Source organism: Mobula hypostoma, chromosome 4, assembly GCF_963921235.1.
Source record: "Mobula hypostoma chromosome 4, sMobHyp1.1, whole genome shotgun sequence".
Classification (NCBI taxonomy): Eukaryota; Metazoa; Chordata; class Chondrichthyes; order Myliobatiformes; family Myliobatidae; genus Mobula; species Mobula hypostoma.
This window is the reverse complement of record NC_086100.1, coordinates 147,846,614-147,872,700: the sequence shown is the minus strand read 5'-3', so window position 1 is coordinate 147,872,700 and position 26,087 is coordinate 147,846,614. Positions and strand designations below refer to the sequence as shown.

Below are 26,087 nucleotides of genomic sequence, written 5' to 3'. Positions count from 1 at the left end.
CAGTCTGTCAACTTATTTTTAAGTATGCTTGATATAATGCTCCACATACCCTTCCACACTCTTCATGTGTATCATCTTTTAAAAATTTTTCTTTCCTCTCCATCTCTTAAACATTAATTTACTTTTTTTCTATACCTCATCAAACCTTGATTAACTCACTCTTCCAATGTTTATTTCCACCTTGAGTTAGTGTAATAGCCCTATTGGTTGACCTGTTGGATCTCACATAAATTAGAGCTGTCTCTGTTCTGTAATTGCTTTGCATTTTAAATAACTTTTTCTTTCCCTGGATGAAGTTTGCACAAGGAAGTTCATTGGCTTTTGAAACTCAAACCACACCCTTGTTATCCCTGGATTTAACCCTTCAGATGTGTATCAGGCTAGCCATGTACATTCTTCTCTCTGTAAGCTTACTCAGCCCTTTCAGCATACTCTGCCGTTCAGTTAGATCATTAATGATCTGATCCTAACCTTAACTCTACATTCTTATCTTTACCCATTAACTTTTTAAACATCTAATATAACCCTGCCTCAAAATACTTAGACTGTACTCCCACTGTGCTTTGAGGAAGAAAATTCCAAATACTGTACTTGTGTTCCACTAAGGAAAAGGTTTCACCTCATCCTTGTCTTAAATGAATAGCCACTTATTTTTGAACAGTGACCTGTTACGTTTCCCACAAAATGTAACATAACTCACTACATCCATTATGTCAAGACCCTCCTATATCTTGCAAGTTTTAATCGTTTCCTCTCACTGTTCCTTCCAGTGGGTATAAGCCTAGCCTGCCCATCTTTCATCATAAGCCAACCTGGCCTATTCTAGGTATCTGTCTTGTAAAACCTTTGTTGAAATTCTTCCAGTGCATTCCTACTTTTAACTTTATTCCACTTCTCATTTTCACACTTGCTTGCCTTTCCACAGCCCCCTCCACTGTTGATTTGAGACCAGATGCAGAGTATAGAAACAGTATGTCAAATTTTGCCTTGGAGTCATAGAGAAGTACAGCACAGAAACAGGCCCTTTGGCCCATCTTGTCTGTGTCAAAACCATTTAAATTTCCTACTTCCATACGACCTGCACTGGAACTATAGCCCTTCATATCCCTACTATCCATGTACCTATCCAAACTTCTCTTAAACGTTGAAATCGAGCTCACATGGACCACTTGTGGTGACAGCTCATTCCACACTCTCACGTCCTGCTGAGTGAAGAAGTATCCCCTCATATTCTTCTTAAACTTCTCACCTTTCACCTTTCACCCTTAACCTATGACTTCTGGTTGCAGTCCCAACCTCAGTGGAAAAAGCCTGCTTGCATTTACGCAACCTATGTCCCTCATAATCTTGTATACCTCTATCAAATCTCCTCTCAATCTGCTACGTTCTAAAGAACGCAGTCCTAATTGATTCAATTTTTTTCTTACAATTCAGGTCCTCCAGATCAGGCAACATCCTTGTAAATTTTCTCTGTACTCTTTTCAACCTTGTTTACATCTTTCCTGTAGGTAGGTGGCCAAAAATGCACATGATAGTCCAAATATTGGCCTCACCAACATCTTATACAACTTCAATATAACATCCATCTTCTGTACTCAACACATTGATTTAAGAAGGCCAGTGTGCCAAAAGCTTTCTCTATGACCCTATCTACCTGTGATGCTATTTTCAATAAATCATATACCTGTATTCCCAGATTCCTTTGTTCAGTCGCACTCCTCAGTGCCCCACTTCACTGTGTAAGACCTACCTTGGTTGGTCCTACCAAAGTGCAGAAGACTCCAAATTCTCTGCATTAAATTCCATCTGCCATTTTTCAGCCCATTTTTCCAGCTTATGCAGATCCCTCTGCAAGCCATGATAGACTTCCTCACTGTCCACTACACCCCCAATCTTGGTATCATCTGCAAATTTGCATATCCAGTTAACCACATTCTTATCCAGATCATTGATATAGATGACAAACAGCAAAGGACACAGCACCAATCCCTGTGACACACCACTTGAGACAGGGCTCTAGTCAGAGAGGCAACCCTCTACTACTACTCTTTGGCTTCTCCCATAAAGCCAATGTCTAATCCAGTTTACTACCTCATCCTGAATGTTGAGCGACTGAACCTTCTTGACAAGAAGGTTCAACCTCCTACGCAAGACCTTATCAAATGCCTTACTAAAGTCCATGTAGGCAACATCCACTTTCCTGGTAACTTCTTGATTTCTTTCTTAAGTGTTCTCTTGCATTTATTGTACTCCATAAGCATGTAATTTGTTCTTACTTGCCTATATCTACTCTGCACCTCCATTTTTCTCTTTGCCAGGGCCTCAATATCTCTTGAAAATTGAGGTTCCCTACACTTGTTATCTTTACTTTTTATTCTGACAGGCACAAATTTTGAGAGTACAAACTTTGTACTCCCAATTTTGTTCTTGAAGGCCTCCCACTTTCTAAGTACACCTTTGCCAGAAAACAGCCTGTCCCAATCCACACTTGCCAGATTATTTCTGATATCATCAAAATTGGCCTTTCTCCAATTTAGAATCTCAACCTGCGGACCAGACCTATCTTTTTGCGTATTTACTTTGAAACTAATGGCATTGTGGTCACTGGATGCAAAAACAAAAGTGCTCCCCTGCATAAACTTCTCTCATCTGTCCTGTCTCATTCCCTAACAGCAGATCCAGTATTGCGCGCTCTGTTGGGGCTTCTGTGTACTGAACACATTTGACAAACTCTGTCCGATCTAGTCCTTTTATACTATGTGATTCCCAGTCAATATGTGGAAAGCTAAAATCACTTACTACACCTACTACAATAACTTCATGTTTCTTGCAACAGTCTGTGATCTCTACAAATTTGTTCCAGTCTGGTATGTTATTATATAGTCCCATTAACGTGGTCATACTTTTCTTATTTCTCAGTTCCACCCATAATGCGTCACTAGTGGAGTTCTCCAGTCTGTTCTGACGGAGCACTGCCGTGGCATATTTCCTGACTAGTAATACCACCCCTCCTCCTTTAATCCCTCCTGCTCTCACACCTAAAACAACAGGACCCCGGAATACTGACGTATTAGGCCTGCTCCTCCTGCAACCAAGTCTCACTAATGGCTACAACGTCATTCTGTAATTCCAGGTGTTGATTTATGCCCTGAGCTCATCGGCCTTTCCTACGATATACTTGGATTGAAATAGAACAATAACTGCATCATGTTCAACCTTTTTATTCCTAACTTTGTCTGAGGTCTTACTAACATCTGCCTCCATAATCTTTCCACTAAATGTTCTGGCACTCTGGTTCCCATTCCCCTGCAATTCTAGATTAAACCCCAGCATGCAACATTAACAAAACTTCCTGCTCGGATACTAGTCCCCCTCTTGTTCAGGTGCCAACTGTCCGTTCTGTACAGATCCCACCTTCCCTGGAAGAGAGCCCAATGATCCAAAAATCTTATGCCCTCCCTCCTACACCAACTATTAGCCACATATTAAACAGTATAATCTTCCTAGCTCTAGCCTCACTGGCAAGTGGCATGGGTAGCAATCCTGAGATCATAAACCTGGAGATCTTGTCCTTTAACTTAGCACCTAACTCCCTGAATTCCTTGTGCAGAACCTTGTTACTCATCCTACCCATGTTATTGGTAACGACATGGACCATAATCTCTGGCTGTTCCTCTTAAGAATGCTGAGGACTCGGTCCAAGATGTTCTGGACCCTGGCACTTGGGAGGCAACATACCATCCAGGAATCTCGTTCTTGCCCACAGAATCTTCTGTCCATTCTCCTAACTGAAGAATCCCCTATCATCGCAGCATGCCTCTTCTCCCCCCTTCCCTTCTGAGTCAAAGAAACAGACTCAGTGCCAGATACCCGACTACTGTGACTATCTTCATTTAGGTAAACCCCCCACCCCCACAGTATCCAAAGTGACATACCTGTTGTTGATGGGATGGCCACGGGGGTCCTCTGCACTGGCTCCTTAACCCCTTTCCCCTTCCTGACTGACATCCAGTTTCCTATGTCCTGCACTTGGAGTGTAACTACTTTTCTAAATGTCCGATCTATCACCTCTTCAGCCTCCCAAATGAGTTCATCCGGTTCCAGCGCCTTAGGAGGCTCTAACTTGACAGCAAGAGCAACAATTTCTTTAACTTCTGGTAACCACTCCCCCCTGTCCTGATCCCACTGACCCCAATTACACTATCCACTTTGCCTCTTCAAACTTCTCCATTTGTCATCACCTGCATGATTCTCTCACTGGTTCTCCTGCTTACCTGTTTCCCTTGATTCCAAGGTCCACTGTCCTCTCCTATCGTATTACATCTTCAGCCCCTCGTTTCTTACATCATTCCTACTCTCCTCCCTTCCTTGCGTACCAATCACCCCCTCGCATAGATCCACCTATCACCCATCAGCATTTGCTCCACCCCTAGTGCCCCACACCGTTTTAATACTGGCTATCTCTCCTGTTAATTTTCAGTGCTGATGAAGGGTCTTAACCCAAAACATCAAGTGTCTGCTTCCCTCCATAGATGCTGCCTGCCGAGTGGAGTTTCTCTCGCTTTTTCTGTGCCTACAGACTTCCAGCATCTGCAGTCTCTGTCTCCTACTTTTCTGTTTAATGTCCTTGGAATAAATAATAACATTTGATTTGCTTTCCTAATTACATGCTATATCTGCATCTAGCCATTTGTAAATCATGCACTTGGACACTAAGATCCCAAATTTATACAGAGACAGAGTTGTTGTGTTTAGAAGTAGGCCCATTGGCACACTGAGTCTATGTCAACCATTGTGCATATCAATATTCTACATCTGAATTCATTTCATGTCCCTCTAAGCCTTGCTCATCTGAAATGTTGTTGTTTGCTGCCTCTACTACCACCTCTGGCAACTCATTCCAGGTACCAACTGTTCTTTAAACTTCCTCCCTTTCAATTGAATTGCATTGACTTTATTACTTACATCCTTCATATACGAGTAAAAATCTTGACGTTACGTCTCTATCTCAATGTACAATGTGCAATTTATAGTAATTTATAATAAATAGTACGTACAACAGAATAGTCAATGTAACATAGAAATACAGTTGTGTCAGCATGAGTTAAGCAGTCCAATGGCCTGGTGGAAGAAGCTATCCCAAAGCCTGTTGGTCCTGGCTTTTATGCTGCGGTACCTTCTCCTGGATGGAAGCAGCTGGAACAGTTTGTGACTCGAGTCCCCAATGATCCTTCTTTTCACACCTGTCTTTGTAAATGTCCTGAATATTGGGCTGCCCACACCACTCTCTGCAGAGTCCTCCGATTGAGGAAAGTACATTTGCCATACCAGGATGCAGCTAGTCAGGAAGCTCTCAATTGTGCCCCTATAGAAAGTTCTTAGGATTTGAGGACCCACACCAAACTTCTTCAACTGTCTGAGATGAAAGAGGTGCTGTTATGCTGTCTAGTTTAAGACTAGACCATATGGCTATTCACCCTATTCATTCCTTTTGTCATTTTATATACTGTCATGTCACCTCTCAGCCTCCTATGCTTCAGGGAGAACGGAACCAGCCTATCCAATCTCTCCTAACTGCAATTCTCCATTCCAGGCAACATCCTTGTAAAAATTTTCTGTGCCCTTTCTAGCTTAATCACAGTTTTCCTATAGTGTGGTAGCTAGAATTGCATATAGTACTCCAATACAGCAGAACCAGTGTTATGTACAATTGTAAATGATGAATTAACTGTGTTATGACAATGAAGATTGTCAGGCCATGGACTTGCAATTGTGCTTAACAGTATTCTCACTTACTTGTGCCCCTTGGATTCTCTGGTCAACAACATTTTACACCGCTTTCCTTAATGCTGAGGCTGTGTTGTGCCCCAGCTGCTGCAGGCTTAGTGTCTGCAAGCTTCGTGGCGATTTGCCTCTGTGTGATGGACTGAGACAGACTTATGGGCCCACTCCAGCTACTCCTGGCTTCAGGTTTATGGACTCAATTTTATTTTGAGATCTGATGCTTGCTTATTGTTTGCTTTATTTGATTTGATTTGGTTTTTTTTCTCCCTTTCTGCTCATTGGTCTTTTTTTTCCCCAGTTGGATTCTTTCGTGTTTCTTTTGTGTCTGTCTGTTAAGCAAAAGAAATTGAAGGTTGTATAATTTATACATACTTTGATAATATGTACTTTCAACTTTAAACCGTGTTACGTTACCAACTCACCCAATTTGTTGATATAAAAAATGAAAGATCACCTGCTTTCATTGAATTCATTGGAATACTGTAAATACCCCCCTCTCTATAAGGTCCTATAGTGTGGTAGATTTTAAACAAACTAAATCAAAATGAAGACAAAAGTGCTTTCAAGATGTCAGGAAAGTGATAATAGAGAAGCATAAATCTGTGGAAGGGTACAAGACCATCTCAAAAGCACTGAACATACCTCAGACCTCAGTGCAGTCCATTGGGAGCAAGTGGAAAAAGATATGAAACCACAGCCACACTGCCTAGGTCCCTCTAAACTTTGTTGACAGTAAAGAATGGCACTTGTAAGAGAGGTTACTGTGACACCAACATTCACTCTGAGTGAGCTGCAAATGTCAGTTGCTGCAACTGGAGATGAAATTCATGGCTCCACAATCTCTAAGGCCTTGCATAAAAAGGGTATTTATGGAAGAGTCATCTCGGTGCTGTTACAAGATTGAAGAAGATGGAGGTGCATTGCTGCCAACCCTGGATTCGGGACGGCACCCACTGACTGACTGACATAAGGAAGAAGCCCTGGCTTAAAAAGAACATATTCTTGCCCGTAAAGACTGCAAAGATGTGGATGAAGGCCTTGTGGTCGGATGAAACTTAAAGTGGAACTTTTTGGCCTCAACACTAAGCGGTACGTGTGGCATAAATCTGGTACTGTGTATCAGCCAATCAGCCATCCCTACTATAATGTATGGTAGAGATAGCATCATGCTATGGGGATGCTTTTCAACAGCAGGGTGTGGAAATCTGATCAGGATTGATTGGAAAATGAATACTGCTAAATACGGAGAGATGCTGGATAAAAACCTGCTAGCCTCACCCACAAAGCTTGGGAGGAAGTTCATCTTTCAGCAGGGCAATGACCCAAAGCAACCATGGAGTGGCTTCAAATGAAGAAAATTGATACCCTTGAATCGCCCAGTTAAGAGTCCTGACCTTAACTTGATTAAACATCACTGGCAAGACCTCAAGATTGCCGTCCTGACTAACCTGTCACAACTTGCAAGGACAATGGGCAATTCTTGCTTCATCATGTTATACAAAGCAAATAGAGACATCCAAAAGACTACTGGCTGTAATTACTGTGAGAGGTGGTTCAACCAATTACTGAGCAAAGGGATGGGTGAATACTTTTGAGTTGCTGAGTTTTTGCTTTACAATTTTCTGTTTTTTGGGCTCTACTGTAAAAAAAAAGGGGAGCATGTGATTCACAAATGGTGAATCTGGAATTCATTGCCACAGGCGGCTGTGGAGGCCAAGTCATTAGGTATATTTAAGGCAGAGGTTGATGGATTCTTGATTAGTCAGGGCATGAAGTGTTGCGAGAGAAGGCAGGAGATCAGGGCTGAGAGGGAAATGAATCAGCCATGGTGAAATGGTGGCGCAGACTTGATGGGCCAAATGGCCTAATTCTGCGCTTGTATCTGATGGTTGTAATTGATCAAAATCTTTGGTTGTAATACTCAGTTATGTGAACAAAAGGGTTGGGAGCTGAATATTTTTACAAGGCACTGTAAGTCCTAGCAATGTAGTGTATGAGGACTCCAAGGGCTCCAAAATGTCCTTAATATAACTTTTCCTTTCTCCTTTAGAATTGCTGTTTACAGCTATTTTTGTGAATGGTGAAAACTGAATTAAAGTACCTGAGGTCATTCAAATTGTGTTCTTGTCCTAACTTGTACTGAGGTCTGTTTATAGAACATAGAAAAGTATAGCACTGAACAGGCCATTTTCCCCCACAATATTTTGCTGGTTTTGATGCCTATTTATACTAGAAATCCTCTGGCTATCATTCATATCTCTCAATTCCCTTCATATTCATGTCTATCTCAAAGCCTCCACTCCTACCCTGATAACCATTCCAGGCACCTACCACTCTAGGTAAGGAAAAGTCTTGTGTCTCACATTGCCTTTATACCTGTATTCTCCCCTCCTCCAATTTAAAAGCATGTCTTCCAGTGTTTGATATTTCTAACCTGGGGAAAATACTCTGACTGTCTATCCTATCTATGCCTCTCATAATTAAAAAAAATCTTCTATCATGTCTCCCCTTAGCCTCTGATGCTCTCAGGAGAACAACTCAAGTTTGTCCAACCTTTTAGCTTATTCCTTCTAATCCAGGGAGCATCATGGTAAACCTCTTGTGCACCCTTTCCATAGTCTCCACACCTTCCTATTGGTCCAGTGCTTGCTGACCTTTGTGAACTTTATGTTCAGAAACACCTGAATTCCACAATTGTCAACCTTGTTTTCAGATTCCTCAAGGCATTTTCCTTGTCTGTAATTGTGCCCTTTGTCCCTCTAAAACTACTGGTCTTCCTTATTTCTGGCAACTTGATCATCTTCAAATTCAGTTCCTCCACTATTAATGAATACGCCTGTCCTCTGGAATGCCATGCCAAACCTACAACCTCTTTATCTTTGTATCCTCCTTTTAAATGCTATTTTGATCAGGATTTTAGTCATTTGCCCTATTATGCCTTTGTGGTTTAGTATTAAATATAGCTGGTTTTGATTTTTTTTTGTTACTTACTCTGTAATAATGCCTTGGAACTGGAGTTAAAGTCCCATGCAAATGGAAGATGATTTTGCTTATAATATGCAGAAACCTACAGAATGAATTGTAAAACATGTATTAGTTTCACTATGACCAGATCCACAATGTAAATATTGCAGCAATGTCTACTGCTTTTTCTGGGTTATTTAGTAATCAGTGCTGAAAATATTAAGTGGGACTGGCACAGTTATCAAGAATGAAATAGCTTTAATGCTTCATGTTGATGATCTCTCATCAGAAATTTCAGACTAATGTGCAATTTAGTTACTGCTGTGAGTGCCTTGTCTGTAAGAAATGTGTATAGTACATCACAACTGTGAAGTCAAGTAATTGAAGGCTAATGTTCATCTTAAATTAAAATATAATGTAGCCTTATTTAAAATTCACTTTGTTACAAATTACTATCAACAAGTTAGTGTCCTTAACTTGCATCTTATAACAAGGATCTAAGAGCTGTAGAATGAACTATAGTTTTTATTTAAGTACAAGTAATAAGTGGCATAACTACATGCCCTTGAAAAAGTATTCAGGCCCTATAACTATTTTCACAGTTTACTGTCTACTATTCTATATTTAAAATTATTTGAAGTAGAATTCTTTGAGCTAATCTACAAAACTGTGCATCATAACAAAGCAAAAGAAAAATTCCAAAACCTGTCAACAATTTACTAGAAATTAAAAACCAAAATTGTGAGGCTGAAAAACTATTCATCCCCTTTGTAATTACTACACTAACTTTCCTCAGGTGCATTATACAGTACAGGTGCACATTCCTTTACCCGAAATTCTGAAATCCAAAAAGCTCCGAAAACCGAAGTTTCTATCGCCAACAGCTGATGTCACTCAAGTGTGACGTGGCAGCACTAGCAGAGGCCGCGAAACATCAGTTGTGGCTCAGTGCTCGTACTGGTTACATGTGCATTTGCTGTTCGCTGGTATTTTGTGTTCACTGTTGACTTTGTGTTTAATTTCACTGTGAAAATGTCAAAAAGAGCTGCAGATACCCGTATGGGTAACAATGAGAAAAAGAGGAGGAAACATCTATCATTATCAATAACATAGAAAGTGGAGTTATTGCAGAAGCTTGATCGTGGTGTGTCTTTGTGGCGTCTTACTGAAGAAAATAGTGTCTGAACTACCACTGTATATATGATTTAAATAAAAAGAAAGACAAGTTACTGAAATTTTATAGTGACAGTGACGTTCTACATTTATTCCAATAAGTCATTTACCATGTGTTTGATTTGGTTCATTTGAAACTGTATATTTTTATGATTCATTTAATGTTTTTGTTGGAAATAAATTTTTTTCTTGTCATTATTCCCTAAACAATATAGTATAACAACTATTTACATAGCATTTACATTGTATTAGGTATTATAAGTAATCTAGAGATGATTTAAAGTAGATGGGAGGATGTGTGTAGGTTTGGTGCGCCACCGGGTCCTAAAGTCCACCGCACTGAGACAGGTTAAATAAGGGACTTGAGCATACGTGTTTTTTGGTATCGGTTGGTGGGGGGGGGTCTGAAATCTGAAAAATTCTAAATTCCAAAATGCAACTGGCCCCAAGGATTTCGGATAAGGGATTGTGGACCTGTATTACCTTATCAACTCACCCAATTTGTTGATGTAGGAAATTAGAGGATCACCTGTTTTCAATGAATTCATAAGACTGCTGTAAATGCCCCCCCCTATAAAATGCTGCTAATGACATATGCCTCAGATAGTCTCTGACAACCAAGTCCAGCTCCTGACCACCTTGTGTGGCTTAGCAACTAAGCCCGGCTGAACCGTTTCTACTGACAGGCGAAGGGGAAAATGTGGGTTACTGGTGCTTTAAAACCAAATGGGGCTCCATCAGCTGTGGTTAGCAGCTCATCTAGGAAAAGGAAGACGCTGATCCCAGTCCTCCGCTGCTTTACGGCTCTATCCAGTCATGGGGAAGGCTTCGGGAGTAAACCCCAAGGGAAAAATCCAGAGCTGGAGTCCTTAAGGCAGTCCAATGGTGAGTTCAACGCTGACTTGCAACTCCTGTGACACTGCTGGTGCCAAACTGTATTGGTCACTGCCATTCCTTTGGGTTCATTAGCTGTGTGGAGAGGGAGAGATTGCTCTCCACTTCGTACTGCCCAGGCTGGCATATCTAGACATCTAGGATGCAACATCCATGATTGACCCTAACCAATGGAGGCTTCACTCATTCACTCTGTAATTTCGAGCAGTATGGTAGATTTTGAACAGGCCAAACCAAAATAAAGACAAAAGAGTATTCAAGACAAGTCAGGGAAATGAAAGTAGAGAAGCACAAATCTGGGGAAGGATATGAGACTATCTTAAAAGCACTGAACATGCTTCAGAGCTCAGTGTAGTTCATTGTGAAGCCATAGCTACACTGCCTAAGTCAGGCTGCTCTCTAAACGTAGTCACCAGAGAAGAATGGCACTTGCAAGAGAGGCTACTGTGACACCACTCACTTTGAGTGAGCTGCAGAAGTCAGTGGCTCAATTGGAGATGAAGGTCATGGCTGCACAATCTCTAAGGCCTTGCACAAAAAGGATTTTTATGAAAGAGTGGCAAAGAAGAAACCCTGGCTTAAGAAAAAGCATAACTTTGCCCATAAAGACTTTACAAAGCCCCTGTAAAGATGTGGAAGAAGGTCTTGTGGTCGAATGAGACTAAAGTGGAACATTTTGGCCTCAATGTTGAGTGGTATGTGTGGTGTAAATCTAATACTGTGCATCAGCTATCCCTACTGTAAAGTATGGTGGAGATAGCATCATGCTACAGAGCTGCTTTTCAGCAGTAGGGACTGGAAATTTGGTCAGAATTGGTGGAAAGAGAATGAGAAAGAGAGATCCTGAATAAAAACCTGCTAGCCTCTGCCAGAAAGCTTAAACTGGGGTGAAGTTCATCTTTCAACAGGACAACGACCCAAAGCACACTGCCAAAGCAAACAGAATGGCTTCAAATGAAAAAAAATTTATATATCCCCGAGTGGTCCTGTCAGAGCCCTGTCCTTAACCTGATTGAACATTTTTGGTAAGACCTCAAGATTGCTATCCACTGCTACTCCCCAAATGACCTGGCACAGCTTGAGCAATTTTGCCAGGAGGAATGGGCTATTCTTGTTCCATCACATTTTGCAAAACTAATAGAGATTTAACAAAAAAGACTACTTGCTGTAATAGCAATGAGAGGTTGTTTATCGAAGTACTGAACAAAAGGGGATGAATACCGCTCAGTTTTTGAATTTTTAGTTTTTCATTCTTTACATCTTCCCTGATTTTGGGTTCTGTAAAAAAAAGAGCATTTGATTAACAAATAAAAATTCTCTGTTAAATTGATCAAAATCCCTCGTTGTAATACTCATTTATGTGAACAAAGGCTTAGGGGCTGAATACTTTTTCAAGACTCTGTAGATGCAAGTTAATGTGGATATGCAATACTATGATTATAACTGATGAGCAAAATTAATCTTCAGAGTGAATTTGTAAATTTTAATATTTTTTTTTCTCCACATCATTTCCTTGGCAAATAGTGACCTCAAGATATTTAGCATTGTGTTCAAGCAATGATTTGTAAACAATAATCAAAATGTCAGTAAAATCTGTTCCAAGTCACCAATGTAGGCATAAAATAATGGCCTTTCAAATTGGTTTGCAAATTTATTTATGTTGTTATGTCAGGTTCCCTTCACAGAGTTGACCCAAGAAGGGAAGAGTGACTACAAGGAAGAACCAGAATGGTGGCGAGATACACTGTACCCACAGCCATTTACTGGGCTCGAGTGTGCAGGCAAGTCAATAATTAAGCTCAATTTCTAAGTAATACTTTAAAAATAGATAAGAGTCCATTTAAAAGGAAATCAGAAGTGGTAAACGAGGAGATAAGATTCTGTTGGCAGATAAGTTAAGAGAGAATTCTATGAGATTCTTTAATCATATTAACAGCAAAATGATAACTAGAGACAGTAAATGGGTCCCTTTAAGGTCTTAATAAATAGTTCTTAAATTAATACTGTTGCTTTTACTGTGAAGAAGATCATGGAAACTAAGGAAACCAGGGAAGGCCTGTTACATATCAATGTTACATAAGATGATGTGTTGGCATTCTTCAGGTGATCTCTGGACCTGACTAAATGTATACTAAGACTTTGTAAGGGAAAAAAGACTGCAAGGACCATCCAGGGAATTACAGGCTGGTGAGCCATACATCACTGGTGGGAAATTTCTAGAGGGGTTTCTGAGAAACAGGATCTACTGTATCTGCATTTGGAAAGACAAAGACGTATCATGGATAGTGCATATAGCTTCTTCCATGGGAAATATTGTCTCAAGGATTCAACTGAGTTTTTCAAAAAGTTGACCAAGGGGACTGACGAGGTCAGAGCAAGTAGATGTCTGCATGGACATTAGCAAAGTCTTTGACAAGATCTCACATGATGGACTGGTCCAGAGGGTGAGATCACATAGGATCCATGGTGTGCTGACCAGTTAGATACAAAATTATAAACATACGAGGTTCTACAGATGCTGGAAATCTTGAGCGACACACATAAAATTAGCTTGGAGGAATGAGTTAGAGGCAGGTTGTGGAGGTTTGTTTTTCAGATTGGAGGCCTGTACCACAGAGATTGGTGTTAGATCCCTAGTTGCTTATAATCTTATATCAGTAAATTTGATAAGAATGTAGGTGGCATATATTATCTTTACAGATAATATCAATATTGGTAGTGCAGTACAACAGGATTTAGATTAACTGGGAAAGTGTGCAAAGGAATGGCCGATATGATTTAACTCAGACAAATGTCAAGGGGCCCGATGAAGATGGCACCTGCAAACATTGTGACTATTGGTGATGCCCTTCTGGCAGTTTACAAAGCTACTTCTTTCAAATATGATTCTACTACTAAGCTGCGGGTGATTGGAACTTGTAAGTTAGATTTTGATGGTGTGTTTTTGGGTCGATTGAACGTTCTGGTTATATGTTGCTCTGAGGGAGTTCAATGTGGTTTGGAGCAGAGTGTGCGGCTTGGAGGCCAGGACACCTAGAGATGGGGCCCATGATTTACTCCATTTCTTACTGATCTCGCCGATTTTAAAATGTCAAGCAAAACTGAAATCATTGAGGAAGAGAGTGGAAGGCAAGTGCCCGCTTTTGACTATCTCTCTCCTCTTGCTTACTGCTGCTGGACTGTTGGATCTTAAGCAAGGTTTAATTGATGTGGTTGGTAGAATGATCTCACAGTTCATGTTCTGTGTTACTGGTTTCTGCTTACTCCGTTTTTTTAAATTGCTATTTTGTGCAATTTTGATCGGGGCAGACTGGCTCTACAGCCTGCAGTCAACGAACAACTCAAAGCTAAATTAAACTGAACATTTCTAGCAACACACACAAAATGCTGGTGGAATGCAGCAGGCCAGGCAGCATCTATAGGAAGAAGTACAGTCTATGTTTCAGGCTGAGACCCTTTGTCAGGACTAACTGAAAGAAAGAAAGTAAGAGATTTGAAAGTGGGAGAGGGAAGGGGAGATCAGAAATGATAGGAGAAAACAGAAGGGGGAGGGATGAAACTAAGAGCTTTCATTAATGCCCCTCCTCCTTCTTACTCTATCCCTTATTTATTTATTATTTTCCCCCTTTTTTTCTCTTTCTGTCCCTTTCACAATAACTCCTTGCCTGCTCTCCATCTTCCTCTGGTGCTCCCCTTCCCCTTTCTTTCTCTCCAGGCCTCCCGTCCCCTGATCCTCTTCCTTCTGCAGCTCTGTATCCCTTTTGCCAATCAACTTTCCAGCTCTTAGCTTCATCCCTCCCCCTCCTGTCTTCTCCTATCATTTCGGATCCCCCCCCCCCCAACTTCCAAATCTCTTACTATCTCTTCTTTCAGTTAGTCCTGGCGAAGGGTCTCGGCCGGAAACGTCGACTGTACTTCTTCCTATAGATGCTGCGTTCCACCAGCATTTTGTCTGTGTGTTGCTTGAATTGTCAGCATCTGCAGATTTCCTCGTGTGAACATTCCTTGACTGTTTTAAGGACTGTAGTTTGATGTTTTATATTTTTATGTGTTTTTCGCTTGTTTTCTGCCGTTTGCGCGATTTGTAGTCTTATTGCGCAGTGGGTGTTTGATGTTTTCTTTGAATAGGTTTCATGGTGTTTCTTGGTTTTGTGGCTATCTGTGGGAAGACAAGTCTCAGAGTTGTATTCTGTAAACATTGATAATAAATGTTCTTTGAATCTTTGAGTATTTTAGAACGGATAGGATATATGATTCCCTGAAAGTGGCAACACAGGTAGCTAAAGCAGTGAAGAAGGTAAATGGAGTTCTAGGCATCATTAGATGGGACATTGGATACAAGAGTTGGGACACCATGTACAAGATATTGGTGAGGCCACATATGGAATATTGCATGCAATTTTGGTTAGATGCTCTCGGAAGAATGTTATTTTATTCAGGATTGGAGGGCTTGAATGCTGTACCCTCACTCACAGGAACTGCATCGCTAAATGATTAGAGTTTGGGAATCATACTAGTTAATACTGTACAACAGTAACGGATGGCAATAATGCACAAGCCAGGCCAGTTAATAACTCTTTCTTCAGCCCAGATTTCTCATGATATTGCAAATAAAGAAATGTCACATTGCTTTTCAACAACTACAACACACTTTGAGCAAAGTCTAAGAGAATGGTGGACTAGCAAGAGCTGAGGTGATTATGTGGCACTGAGAATCAAACGCATATAAAATAAGTTCATTTTTAAAATTAAGCCTGTAATCCCTTGGCACCAAATGCCCCCCACTGTTTGCTTTATCTTTACTCCCCCCCCCTTTAGAAACACCCACTGCCTCTGGAGGGTGATATTGCCCACTTTGGGGACCACTGGTCTAGAGAGATTTGGGCCCTATGCATGCAATAGGACTATAGAATCATTTGGATGATATGGTGGGAAAATAGCAGATTTGTATTGAAGTAAGAACCAGCTGTGCAGAATGGCTTCACTGAACTGCACTTATTTCATGATCTTGGTTTCTTTACATACTTGATAAATGGCCAAGCAATGATTTCTGTACTGTAGTAGGTGAGCAAGAGCAATTTCTGTATCCACTGCAGAAATTCAAATGTAATGTTGTATTTAGCAAGACAGATTGTACTCTCTGATAATTGATGTGTGGAATTATAGTTGCATCACAGTATGTATTGTTTGTTCAGACAGAACAATGGTTACCACCAATTAAAAGATTTTTGCTTAAAAACCTCTCCATTTATTGATTTATTGAATAGCTGGAAGTGAAAATATATGATGAAGTTTTTAAAGTTATATTTTATATTATAATAAAAATCTTTAAATTATTTTCACTCAACTCTTTCTTAAGAATGCTACACTGATGCAAGGGGAAAAGATGGAAGTCATTGTCCAGTCTTAAGAGGACATTCACAAAATGGAGATTGTCTCCTACCATTAGATCTGGTAAGTTAATCAGGTATTAAAAACCCATTTCCAAGATGGAGTTTCAGTATTACACTGAAACAGAAATCCTTTATCATTTAGCAATAGTTACAATGTATTCTTTAAGTTGTTTTTATATGAGAACTGAATGTACAGTATCAGACTGAGTTAACTTGGGGGAGGATTGCAAATCCGAATGTGTAACTAAAATTTTAGCAGATAAAATCTGATTGTAATTCATGTGAATGGTTGTGTAATGCTGAAATTCTGTTTCTTAATGTACCTGATGTTGTCTCTCATCTGCTAAATGCATAACATTTTGCGAGGCCCATATCAATACTTGCCTGTATTTATTGATTTGTTGTTTACAAAATGTGCTGTTTAACTATAATTTTTAACTCGCTTGTGAACACAAGATACTTACTTTCACTGTTTTAAGTGTGTAAAATTTAAAAACCCGTATTAAAAAATCCACAGGAAGCTCTTGTATCCACGTAATCACTGTTTTCAGATAATGTTCTAAATTACGTGTTGCTCCAGAATTATTGCTAAATGAAACAATATTAAGGTAGCACATTGTTTAGTTTAGCATTTACTTCACAATGTGAACTAATCCCACTTTAGAATGTTAATAAAAGCTAATTTAAGTGGGCTATAGCCAGCCGTTCAATTCAGCTCGATCTAATCTCATCACTTTTAAAAATTTGAAGCATTATTTATCTCATTTATTCAAGGATGAGCTGAATGGCCTGTATGGGAGGTTAGTGCATTGTTTTTGGTCTGAAATAAATTACATCCCATCAATTCCAAATGGAACTAATCACTGCTGAATTATTAAGAGCAGCAGCAGGCCACCCAGTCCCTCAAACTTGCTCTTTCATTTATAAGATCACAGTTGTTACCTCTAACACATTCCTGCCTGCTTAATAATCTTTTATCCCCTTACTCATCAATAATTTATCTACCACTGCCAAAAATATTCAAAGATTCCTTTCAAAGTCATTTGAGAAAAGATTTCAAAGACTTGCAGTCCTTGGAGAGAAGAAAAATCTAATTTCTATCGTAACTAGACAGCCACTTATTTTAAAAAGTGGCTCCCAGTTGTAGATTCTGCCACATGAGGAAACATCTTTTTCATGTCCATCCTGTCAAAAGCCCAGTCAATTTTTACTGTTCAAATTTCCAATGGAGACAAGTCTAGCCTGTCCAGCTATTTCTTACAAGAAAGCTCACCCATTCTAGACATTAGTCTAGAAAATTTCTGCTTTGTAAGTTCGCAAACACAGGGAAATCTGCAGATGCTGGAATTTCAAGCAACACAAATAAAAGTTGCTGGTGAACGCAGCAGGCCAGGCAGCATCTCTAGGAAGAGGTACAGTTGACGTTTCGGGCCAAGACCCTTCCTGACGAAGGATCTTGGCCCAAAACGTTAACTGTACCTCTTCCTAGAGATGCTGCCTGGCCCGCTGCATTCACCAGCAACTTTTATGTGTGTTGCTTTGTAAGTTATTCATTTACGTTCTTACTTAAATAACTAGAATAGTATTATAAACAGTACTCAAAGAATTGCGCAAGACATTTGGCCCAAATCAGCCTTGTTTTAATAAGTCACTAGATTCATATTTTATACTTTGTGAGACAGTCTAATTCAGTAAAATCTGTCTTTATGCAAATAGTAAATATTGAAATGTGTTATCATGAATGCAACCATATCAATCAAATTACTGGCATAAAATGATCATCCTTTATTTTAAAATCTAATTTTGGAGACAAAAGCTTATTTTGACTTCCAACTTATTTATTAAAAGAACAAAAATATTACATGTGTAAATGTAGTGAAATTTAAAGCTTGTAACACATTTCTCTCTCAGCAGAATACAGCAGCCTGTGATGTGAATTGCAGAGTAGAGCATGACACTAGAGGGAGGTCAGCTGTCATCCGCAGAAAGCTTTTTTCCAGCGACTGTTCGAGCTCGGATGAAACTGCTTCAGAAGGCGGAAGTGACTGGGATGACCCTCCAGATGAAGAGCTTTTTTCTCGCACACATCTTTAATTCTGCTCAGCAGAGGCAACTCTACTTTTAATAAGTTCACAACACTCTTGCTGAGAACTTATTGCTCTTTGGGGGGGAAAAAACTTCAGTTTTCTTTTCATTTAACTCCTTTAGATAGGATTTATCTTTCTCTTCTTGTAGGTTTCACTGTTAGGCATTGACTGCAATCCCATGACAGGAAAACTAATTAACAATAATAGTTTATCGAAACCTTGGCTTTTTCAACTAGTATAGGTTGTGTTTGTCAAAGAATGATTGTGCATGTGTCTATCTTACTAGCATCAATGCTTATTTTGCTGATTAATTACAACCGCTTCCATTACTATTGTAGAACTACTGTTCTCATTAGGACTACTCTGTCAACTACAACTTCTGCTATTCAGAGGCTCTTGGCATATGGCACAGTTATAATGCTTTGTTATAAAAGAATTGGGAGATAAATACTTCAACTAAACTTCACATAACTAGATCAGTGCCTTTCTGAATGCAGGACAACAGCATGGATGAATAGACTTAAATCATCTAATTGAAACCTGTTATCTCACTTCAAAGTAGGAACGACAAGGTTGTGCTTTAGAATCAGAATAAGTATAAATAACATTTTTCTGAATGATTCTAAATATGTTTTCATAAAATTGAGATAAATTTAGTGAGTATGGCTTGTGAAATGCTAACTGTGAATGTCCAGGATTTTGAGGTTGTGGGAAAGGTTTCAGTGTGAGGGATTGGGTTGATGCAAGAGATTCTTACACTGACTTTAGGCATCACTATTAAACAGAAGATTGGTAAATCTGTATGCTCTAGTAGTGTGAGAAATCCTGAGCAAATTACAGTTACTCCATGTTGTGGCTGTGATTTTTATAGATCTTTAGCAGAATTCATTTTGTGTTTTGGAATGGTGTGAGGAACCATTCTGACATTTTACTCGTGCTGACTGCAAGAACCAAGTGTAGACTTAAAACATGAGAATCTCATTAACATGTGTGACTGCAGTAATGATTGTTTCTTCATGTGACTTTGAGATTTTTTTTCCTTTTTTTAAAAAACACTGGTGTCATAAACATCAGTTTGACATTTGTTGAATATCTGCCACACCCTTGTGCTACGAGTTTGCAAGATTTTAAAAAAAAAGCCAAGGGAACAATATTCTGGTCACCAGGTACACAGCCAGCCAAGAGTTTTTCAACTTAGTGATTGGCTACCTGAATCCCATGACAATAATCGCTGGTTACAGTGGAGATCAAAAATTCAAGTTAAGTAACTTGAATATCTATTAAGAACAGAGTAACCACAGAACTTATCATGGTGATAATTAAAATTATAATAAGAAAGTGGAAGGATTAAATTGAATTTATCTTAGAGATAAATTCAGCATCCATAATTTTTGAGCTGCAACATTTGTTTTTGTACATGTGAGCCAGTTGTAAAATTAAAAGCAAAATAATAGTTTGCACGTAAATTTGTCAGAGATGGCTGCTGTTGCTCAGTGAAATAGTTTTAACTATTAAAATTTCAAACTTTACAAAGCCATTTAACAGGGCCTTCCTGTGAATTTTTTTTTGGTTGTGGGTTATTTCAATAGCAACACAGTATGTAAAAGAGCAAAAACAAATGCTGCAGCTTTCAGGAATTCATAACCATTATGTTTAAAAAGGGTTATAGAATTTTTGAATGGCCATGGATGTTAACAAAGACAGAATTGAAAGCCTTCTGTAAATCATATATGCTTAAGTTATTGATTTCTTTTTTTTTGAGCTGCTTATATAGACAAATAAGGACAATGTCAGGTGATGCATAAACTTGTCGTAAAGAGTATTAAGATGCTAAGTCATCTTTGGAAAGACAAAAGGCTTAAGAAGTTGATTAGGGAATAATGAAATGTTTACACAGGTCACCTGAAGTAGTTTCCATACTTATATAATTAATAAAAATTAAAAGCAGCATTCAATTTGGATAGTTTGAGAAATGTGATTTCAAGTTTCTTATGGTCAGGTTTTCAACTGAGTGATTTATTGAGGAAAAGTAGGGAAGAGTGTTTTATTTGTCATCTACTACAAGCAGTTTGAAAAGACAACATAGAACTCATTGTGGAATAGTATACACCATAGTACTGAAACCTGAGTTTCCCATTTCTCAGTTGTTAGCCTTTTTCTAATTTTTTTGCTTAAAGTGGTTGCATTGTTCTCTAATTTCATGTACACCAGAGTAACTGATTTTGTTTCATTGTGGAATTACTTTACACCTAATAAAGACTCAAAAGTAAACTTTAACAGAGTTTTAATTTATTTGCACTAATGTTTTTAATTAATAACCCTGACTTATTGAGTGAGACTCATTTCTTGACTATGCCACTGAGGTTTGATGATAGCACACACTTACAATGTTATAATGTTCATATCTGGAAAGATAATTATGGAATCTGAGATTGTTCTGGAACCAAACAATAATGCCCGAAGTGGTGTCAGAATAACTCTCGATAGAAACTACAAAATCTGGAACATATTTCAAAGCACTGTGAACTCGAGTCCATGCACTCATAACTTTACATATTGAGAAATAATCTTGAGCAGTAGCAGACTCCAGATAATATAGAGCAAAACAACCTGCTTAATAATTGCAAAGCCAGAACACAATTGTTTATTTATTTTATAATTATTTAGCAGAACAGTGTGGTAAGTCCTTTAAGCCACACTAGCCCAACAACCCATGACAAACATGATTAACCCTAACCTAACCACGAGACTATTTACAATGACCAGTTAACCTGTCTGATACATCTCTGAACTGTGGGAGAAAACTGGAGTACCCAATGAAAACCTATGCATTCCATGGGGAGGTTGTACAGACTCCTTACAGAACAATACCATTTTTGAACTCCAAACTCCAGAATGCCCTGAGCTGTAATACCATTGTGCTAACCACTACACTACTGTGGCACCCATTTATAATGCCATATCATCATGCTCTGAATACTTATCTATCTGTTGTCCAAAGACTTTAGTTACAAACATTCTCCAAGGAATTCATTCTCCTCAGACATGGAGGGTTTCAACCTCATCAACCAGAATTATATGTTGAAGAAAAAACTGCGCAGGTGTGTGACGTAGACAGGACAGCGTAGAGAGTTTAAAAAGAAGGTTGCTTCCAATGTGCAAGGATATACTGTATCGGAAGGATAGGAAGGTAGGCAGAGGGGGTGGCGTGGCTTTATTGGTAAGAAATTATATCAAATCATTAGAAAGAGGTGACATAGGATCGGAAGGTGCAGAATCTTTATGGGTTGAGCTAAGAAATAGCAGGGGTGAAAGGACCCTGAAGGCAGTTATATATAGGCCTCCAAACAGCTGCAGTGATGTGGACTACAAATTACAAAAGGAAATAGAAAAGGCTTGTCAGAAGGGCAGTGTTATGATAATTGTGGGGGATTTTAACATGTGAGTGGATTGGGAAAATCAGGTCGGCACTGGATCTCAAGAGAGAATTTGTAGAATGTCTGCGAGATGGCTTTTTAGAACAGTTTGTTGTTGAGCCCAATAGGGGATCGGCTGTACTGGATTGGGTATTGTGCAATGAACCGGAGGTGATTAGAGAGTTTGAGGTGAAGGAACTCTTAGGAGGCAGTGATCATAACATGATTGAGTTCACAGTGAAATTTGAAAAAGAGAAGCCGAAATCCCATATGTCGGTATTTCAGTGGAGTAGAGGAAATTATAATGGCATGAGAGAGGAACTGGCCAAAGTCGACTGGAAAGGGACACCGGCAGGAAGGACGGCAGAGCAGCAGTGGCTGGAGTTTTTGCGAGAAGTGAGGAAGGTGCAAGATAGGTATATTCCAAAAAAGAACAAATTTTCGAATGGAAAAAGAATGCAACCGTGGCTGACGAGAAGTCAAAGCCAAAGTTAAAGCAAAGGAGAGGGCATACAAGGAAGCAAAAATTAGTGGGAAGACAGGATTGAGGAGTTTTTAAAAGCTTACAAAAGGAAACTAAGAAGGTCATTAAGAGAGAAAAGATGAACTATGAAAGGAAGCTAGCAAATGATATCACAGAGGATACTAAAAGCTTTCAAGTATACAAAGAGTAAAAGACAGGTGAGAGTAGACATAGGACTGATAGAAAATGATGCTGGAGAAATTGCAATGGGAGATAAGGAGATGGCAGAGGAACTGAACAAGTATTTTTCATCAGTCTTCACTGAGGAAGACATCAGCAGTATATCGGACACTCAAGGGCGACAGGGAAGAGAAGTGTGCGCGGTCACAATTACGACAAAGAAAGTACTCAGGAAGCTGAATAGTCTAAAGGTAGATAAATCTCCCGGACCAGATGGAATGCACCCTCGTGTTCTGAAGGAAGTAGCTGCGGAGATTGCGGAGGCATTAGCGATGATCTTTCAAAAGTCGATAGATTCTGGCATGGTTCCGGAGGACTGGAAGATTGCAAATGTCACTCCACTATTTAAGAAGGGGGCAAGGAAGCAAAAAGGAAATTATAGACCTGTTAGCTTGACATCGGTGTTTGGGAAGTTGTTGGAGTTGATTGTCAAGGATGAGGTTACGGAGTAGCTGGAGGCATATGACAAGATAGGCAGAACTCAGCATGGATTCCCTAAAGGAAAAATCCTGCCTGACAACCTTATTACAATTTTTTGAGGAAATTACAAGTAGGCTAGACAAGGGAGATGCATGCAGTGGATGTATATTTGGATTTTCAGAAGGCCTTTGACAAGGTGCCACACATGAGGCTACTTAACAAGATAAGAGCCCATGGAATTACGGGAAAGTTACATACGTGGATAGAGCGTTGGCTGATTGGCAGAAAACAGAGAGTGAGAGTAAAGGGATCCTATTCTGGTTGGCTGCCGGTTACCGGTGGTGTTCCACAGAGGTCCGTGTTGGGGCCGCTTCTTTTTATGTTGTACATCAACGATATGGATTATGGAATAGATGGCTTTGTGGCTAAGTTTGCTGATGATACGAAGATAGGTGTAGGGGCCAGTAGTGCTGAGGAAACAGTTTGCAGAGAGACTTGGATAGATTGGAGGAATGGGCAAAGAAGTGGCAAATGAAGTACAATGTTGGAAAGTGTATGGTTATGCACATTGGCAGAAGAAATATACGGGCAGACTGCTATTTAAATAGAGAGAGAATTCAAAGTTCGAAGATGCAATGGGACTTGGGCGTCCTCGTGCAGGATACCCTTAAGGTTAACCTCCAGGTTGAGTCGGTGGTGAAGAAGGTGAATGCAGTGTTGGCATTCATTTCTAGAGGAATAGAGTATAGGAGCAGGGATGTGATGTTGAGGCTCTATAAGGCGCTGGTGAGACCTCACTTGGAGTACTGCGGGCAGTTTTGGGCTCCTTATTTAAGAAAGGATGTGCTGACGTTGGAGAGGGTACAGAGAAGATTCACTAGAATGATTCCGGGAATGAGAGAGTTAACATATGAGGAGTGTGTCCGCTCTTGGACTGTGTTCCTTGGAGTTTAGAAGAATGAGGGGGGACCTCACAGAAACATTTTGAATGTTGAAAGGCATGGACAGAGTGGATGTGGCAAAGTTGTTTCCCATGATGATGATGGGGGAGTCTAGTACGAGAGGGCATGACTTAAGGATTGAGGGGCACCCATTCAGAACAGAGATGCGAAGAAACTTTTTAGCCAGAGGGTGGTGAATCTATGGAATTTGTTGCCACGGGCGGCAGTGGAGGCCAAGTCATTGGGTGTATTTAAGGCGGAGATTGATAGGTATCTGAGTAGCCAGGGCATCAAAGGTTATGGTGAGAAGGCGGGGGAGTGGGACTAAATGGGAGAATGGATCAGCTCATGATAAAATGGTGGAGCAGACTCCATGGGCCGAATAGCCAACTTCTGCTCCTTTGTCTTATGGTCTATGGAATTGTGAGTACTATTAATATTTCCCTCCAATTTCTGTCTTTCACACAAGTGTGATGATCTATGCTGGCTAACTGTTTTAAGGGAAATGACATTCGTCTGATGGTTCACTCTAGTGTTGATTTTTTTTATAATGCGCAGCAAAGTGACTGCATCATTTAAAATGATTCTGCTCTCCCTCCAGTATCTAATATCTGTAATTTTTTTCACTGCTTACCAATATTTACTCCCTTTGTGATGAATGCAGCAACAACTTGCAAGCAACTTGGCACCATGCATGAGAAAACGGACTGCTTTATTTGGTTGTTTTGATCAAATATTCTAGACCATCATACCCTCCACCAGCAACGCAGACTAGCTGCAGGGTGTACCACCTACAAGATGCACTAAGGTACTCATCTGTGATAGTCCAATGGCACCTTCTAAACCCCTATCTTTTACCACCAAGAAGGACAAAGGCTGCATATGCCGCGGAATACCAGCACATGCAGGTTTCCCTCCATATCATACACTATGCTGGCTTGAAAATCTATCACCAATCATTTATGGATATTGGGTCTAAATTCTGGAACACGGAGTACCTTCACCAAAGGACTGAGTGAATTTAGAAGGTGGATCACCATCACCTGAAAATATTAATTAAAAAGAATCTTTATTCATGAATGAACTTCAAAACATGCTTCCTGCTGTTTTTAATGTTATACTTAACCATATAACCATATAACAATTACAGCACGGAAACAGGCCATCTCGGCCCTTCTAGTCTGTGCCAAACTCTTACTCTCACCTAATCCCACCGATAATCCTCCATTCCTTTCCTGTCCATGTAGCTGTCCAATTTAACTTTAAATGACAACATCGAACCTGCCTCAACCACTTCTGCTGGAAGCTCATTCCACACAGCTACCACTCTCTAAGTTCCCCCTCATGTTATCCCTAAACTTTTGCCCTTTAACTCTCAACTCATGTCCTCTTGTTTGAATCTCCCCCACTCTCAATGGAAAAAGCCTATCCACGTCAACTCTACCTAACCCCCTCATTACCTCTATCAAGTCTCCCCTCAACCTTCTACGCTCCAAAGAATAAAGACCCAACTTGTTCAGCCTTTCTCTGTAACTTGGTGATGAAACCCAGGTAACATTCTAGTAACACACATCAAAGCTGCTGGTGAATGCAGCAGGCCAGGCAGCATCTCTAGGAAGAGATACAGTCGACGTTTCGGGCCGAGACCCTTCGTCAGGACTAACTGAAGGAAGAGTTAGTAAGAGATTTGAAAGTGGGAGGGGGAGGAGGAGATCCAAAATGATAGGAGAAGACAAGAGGGGGAGGGATGGAGCCAAGAGCTGGACAGGTGATTGGCAAAAGGGATACGAGAGGATCATAGGACAGGAAGTCCGGGAAGAAAGACAAGGGGGGGGGACCCAGAGGATGGGCAAGGGGTATATTCAGAGGGACAGAGGGAGTAAAAGGAGAGTGAGAGAAAGAATGTGTGTATAAAAATAAATAACAGATGGGATACGAGGGGGAGGTGGGGCATTAGCGGAAGTTAGAGAAGTCGATGTTCATGCCCTTACACTTCCTCCCTTACCACCATTCAGGGCCCCAAACAGTCCTTCCAGGTGAGGCAACACTTCACCTGTGAGTCGACTGGGGTGATATACTGCGTCCGGTGCTCCCGATGTGGCCTTTTATATATTGGCGAGACCCGACGCAGACTGGGAGACCGCTTTGCTGAACACCTACGCTCTGTCCGCCAGAGAAAGCAGGATCTCCCAGTGGCCACACATTTTAATTCCACATCCCATTCCCATTCTGACATGTCTATCCATGGCCTCCTCTACTGTAAAGATGAAGCCACACTCAGGTTGGAGGAACAACACCTTATATTCCGTCTG

General features: G+C 40.2%; 1 protein-coding gene across 4 annotated transcripts in view; it reads left to right on the top strand.

The window, feature by feature from the left end:
- Positions 1-20,566, top strand: part of kiaa0232 (KIAA0232 ortholog) — a 162,079-nt gene extending 141,513 nt beyond the window's left edge. For 3 of the 4 annotated variants that reach the window (XM_063046671.1, XM_063046672.1, XM_063046674.1), the window contains 3 exons: positions 12,488-12,596; positions 16,175-16,269; positions 18,120-20,566. In XM_063046671.1, the coding sequence (XP_062902741.1) occupies positions 12,488-12,596; positions 16,175-16,269; positions 18,120-18,302 (387 nt within the window). In that variant the 3' untranslated portion in view covers positions 18,303-20,566. The remainder of the gene's footprint in view (positions 1-12,487; positions 12,597-16,174; positions 16,270-18,119) is intronic. The other variant, XM_063046673.1, reaches the window with a different exon arrangement.
- Positions 20,567-26,087: the final 5,521 nt, after the last annotated feature.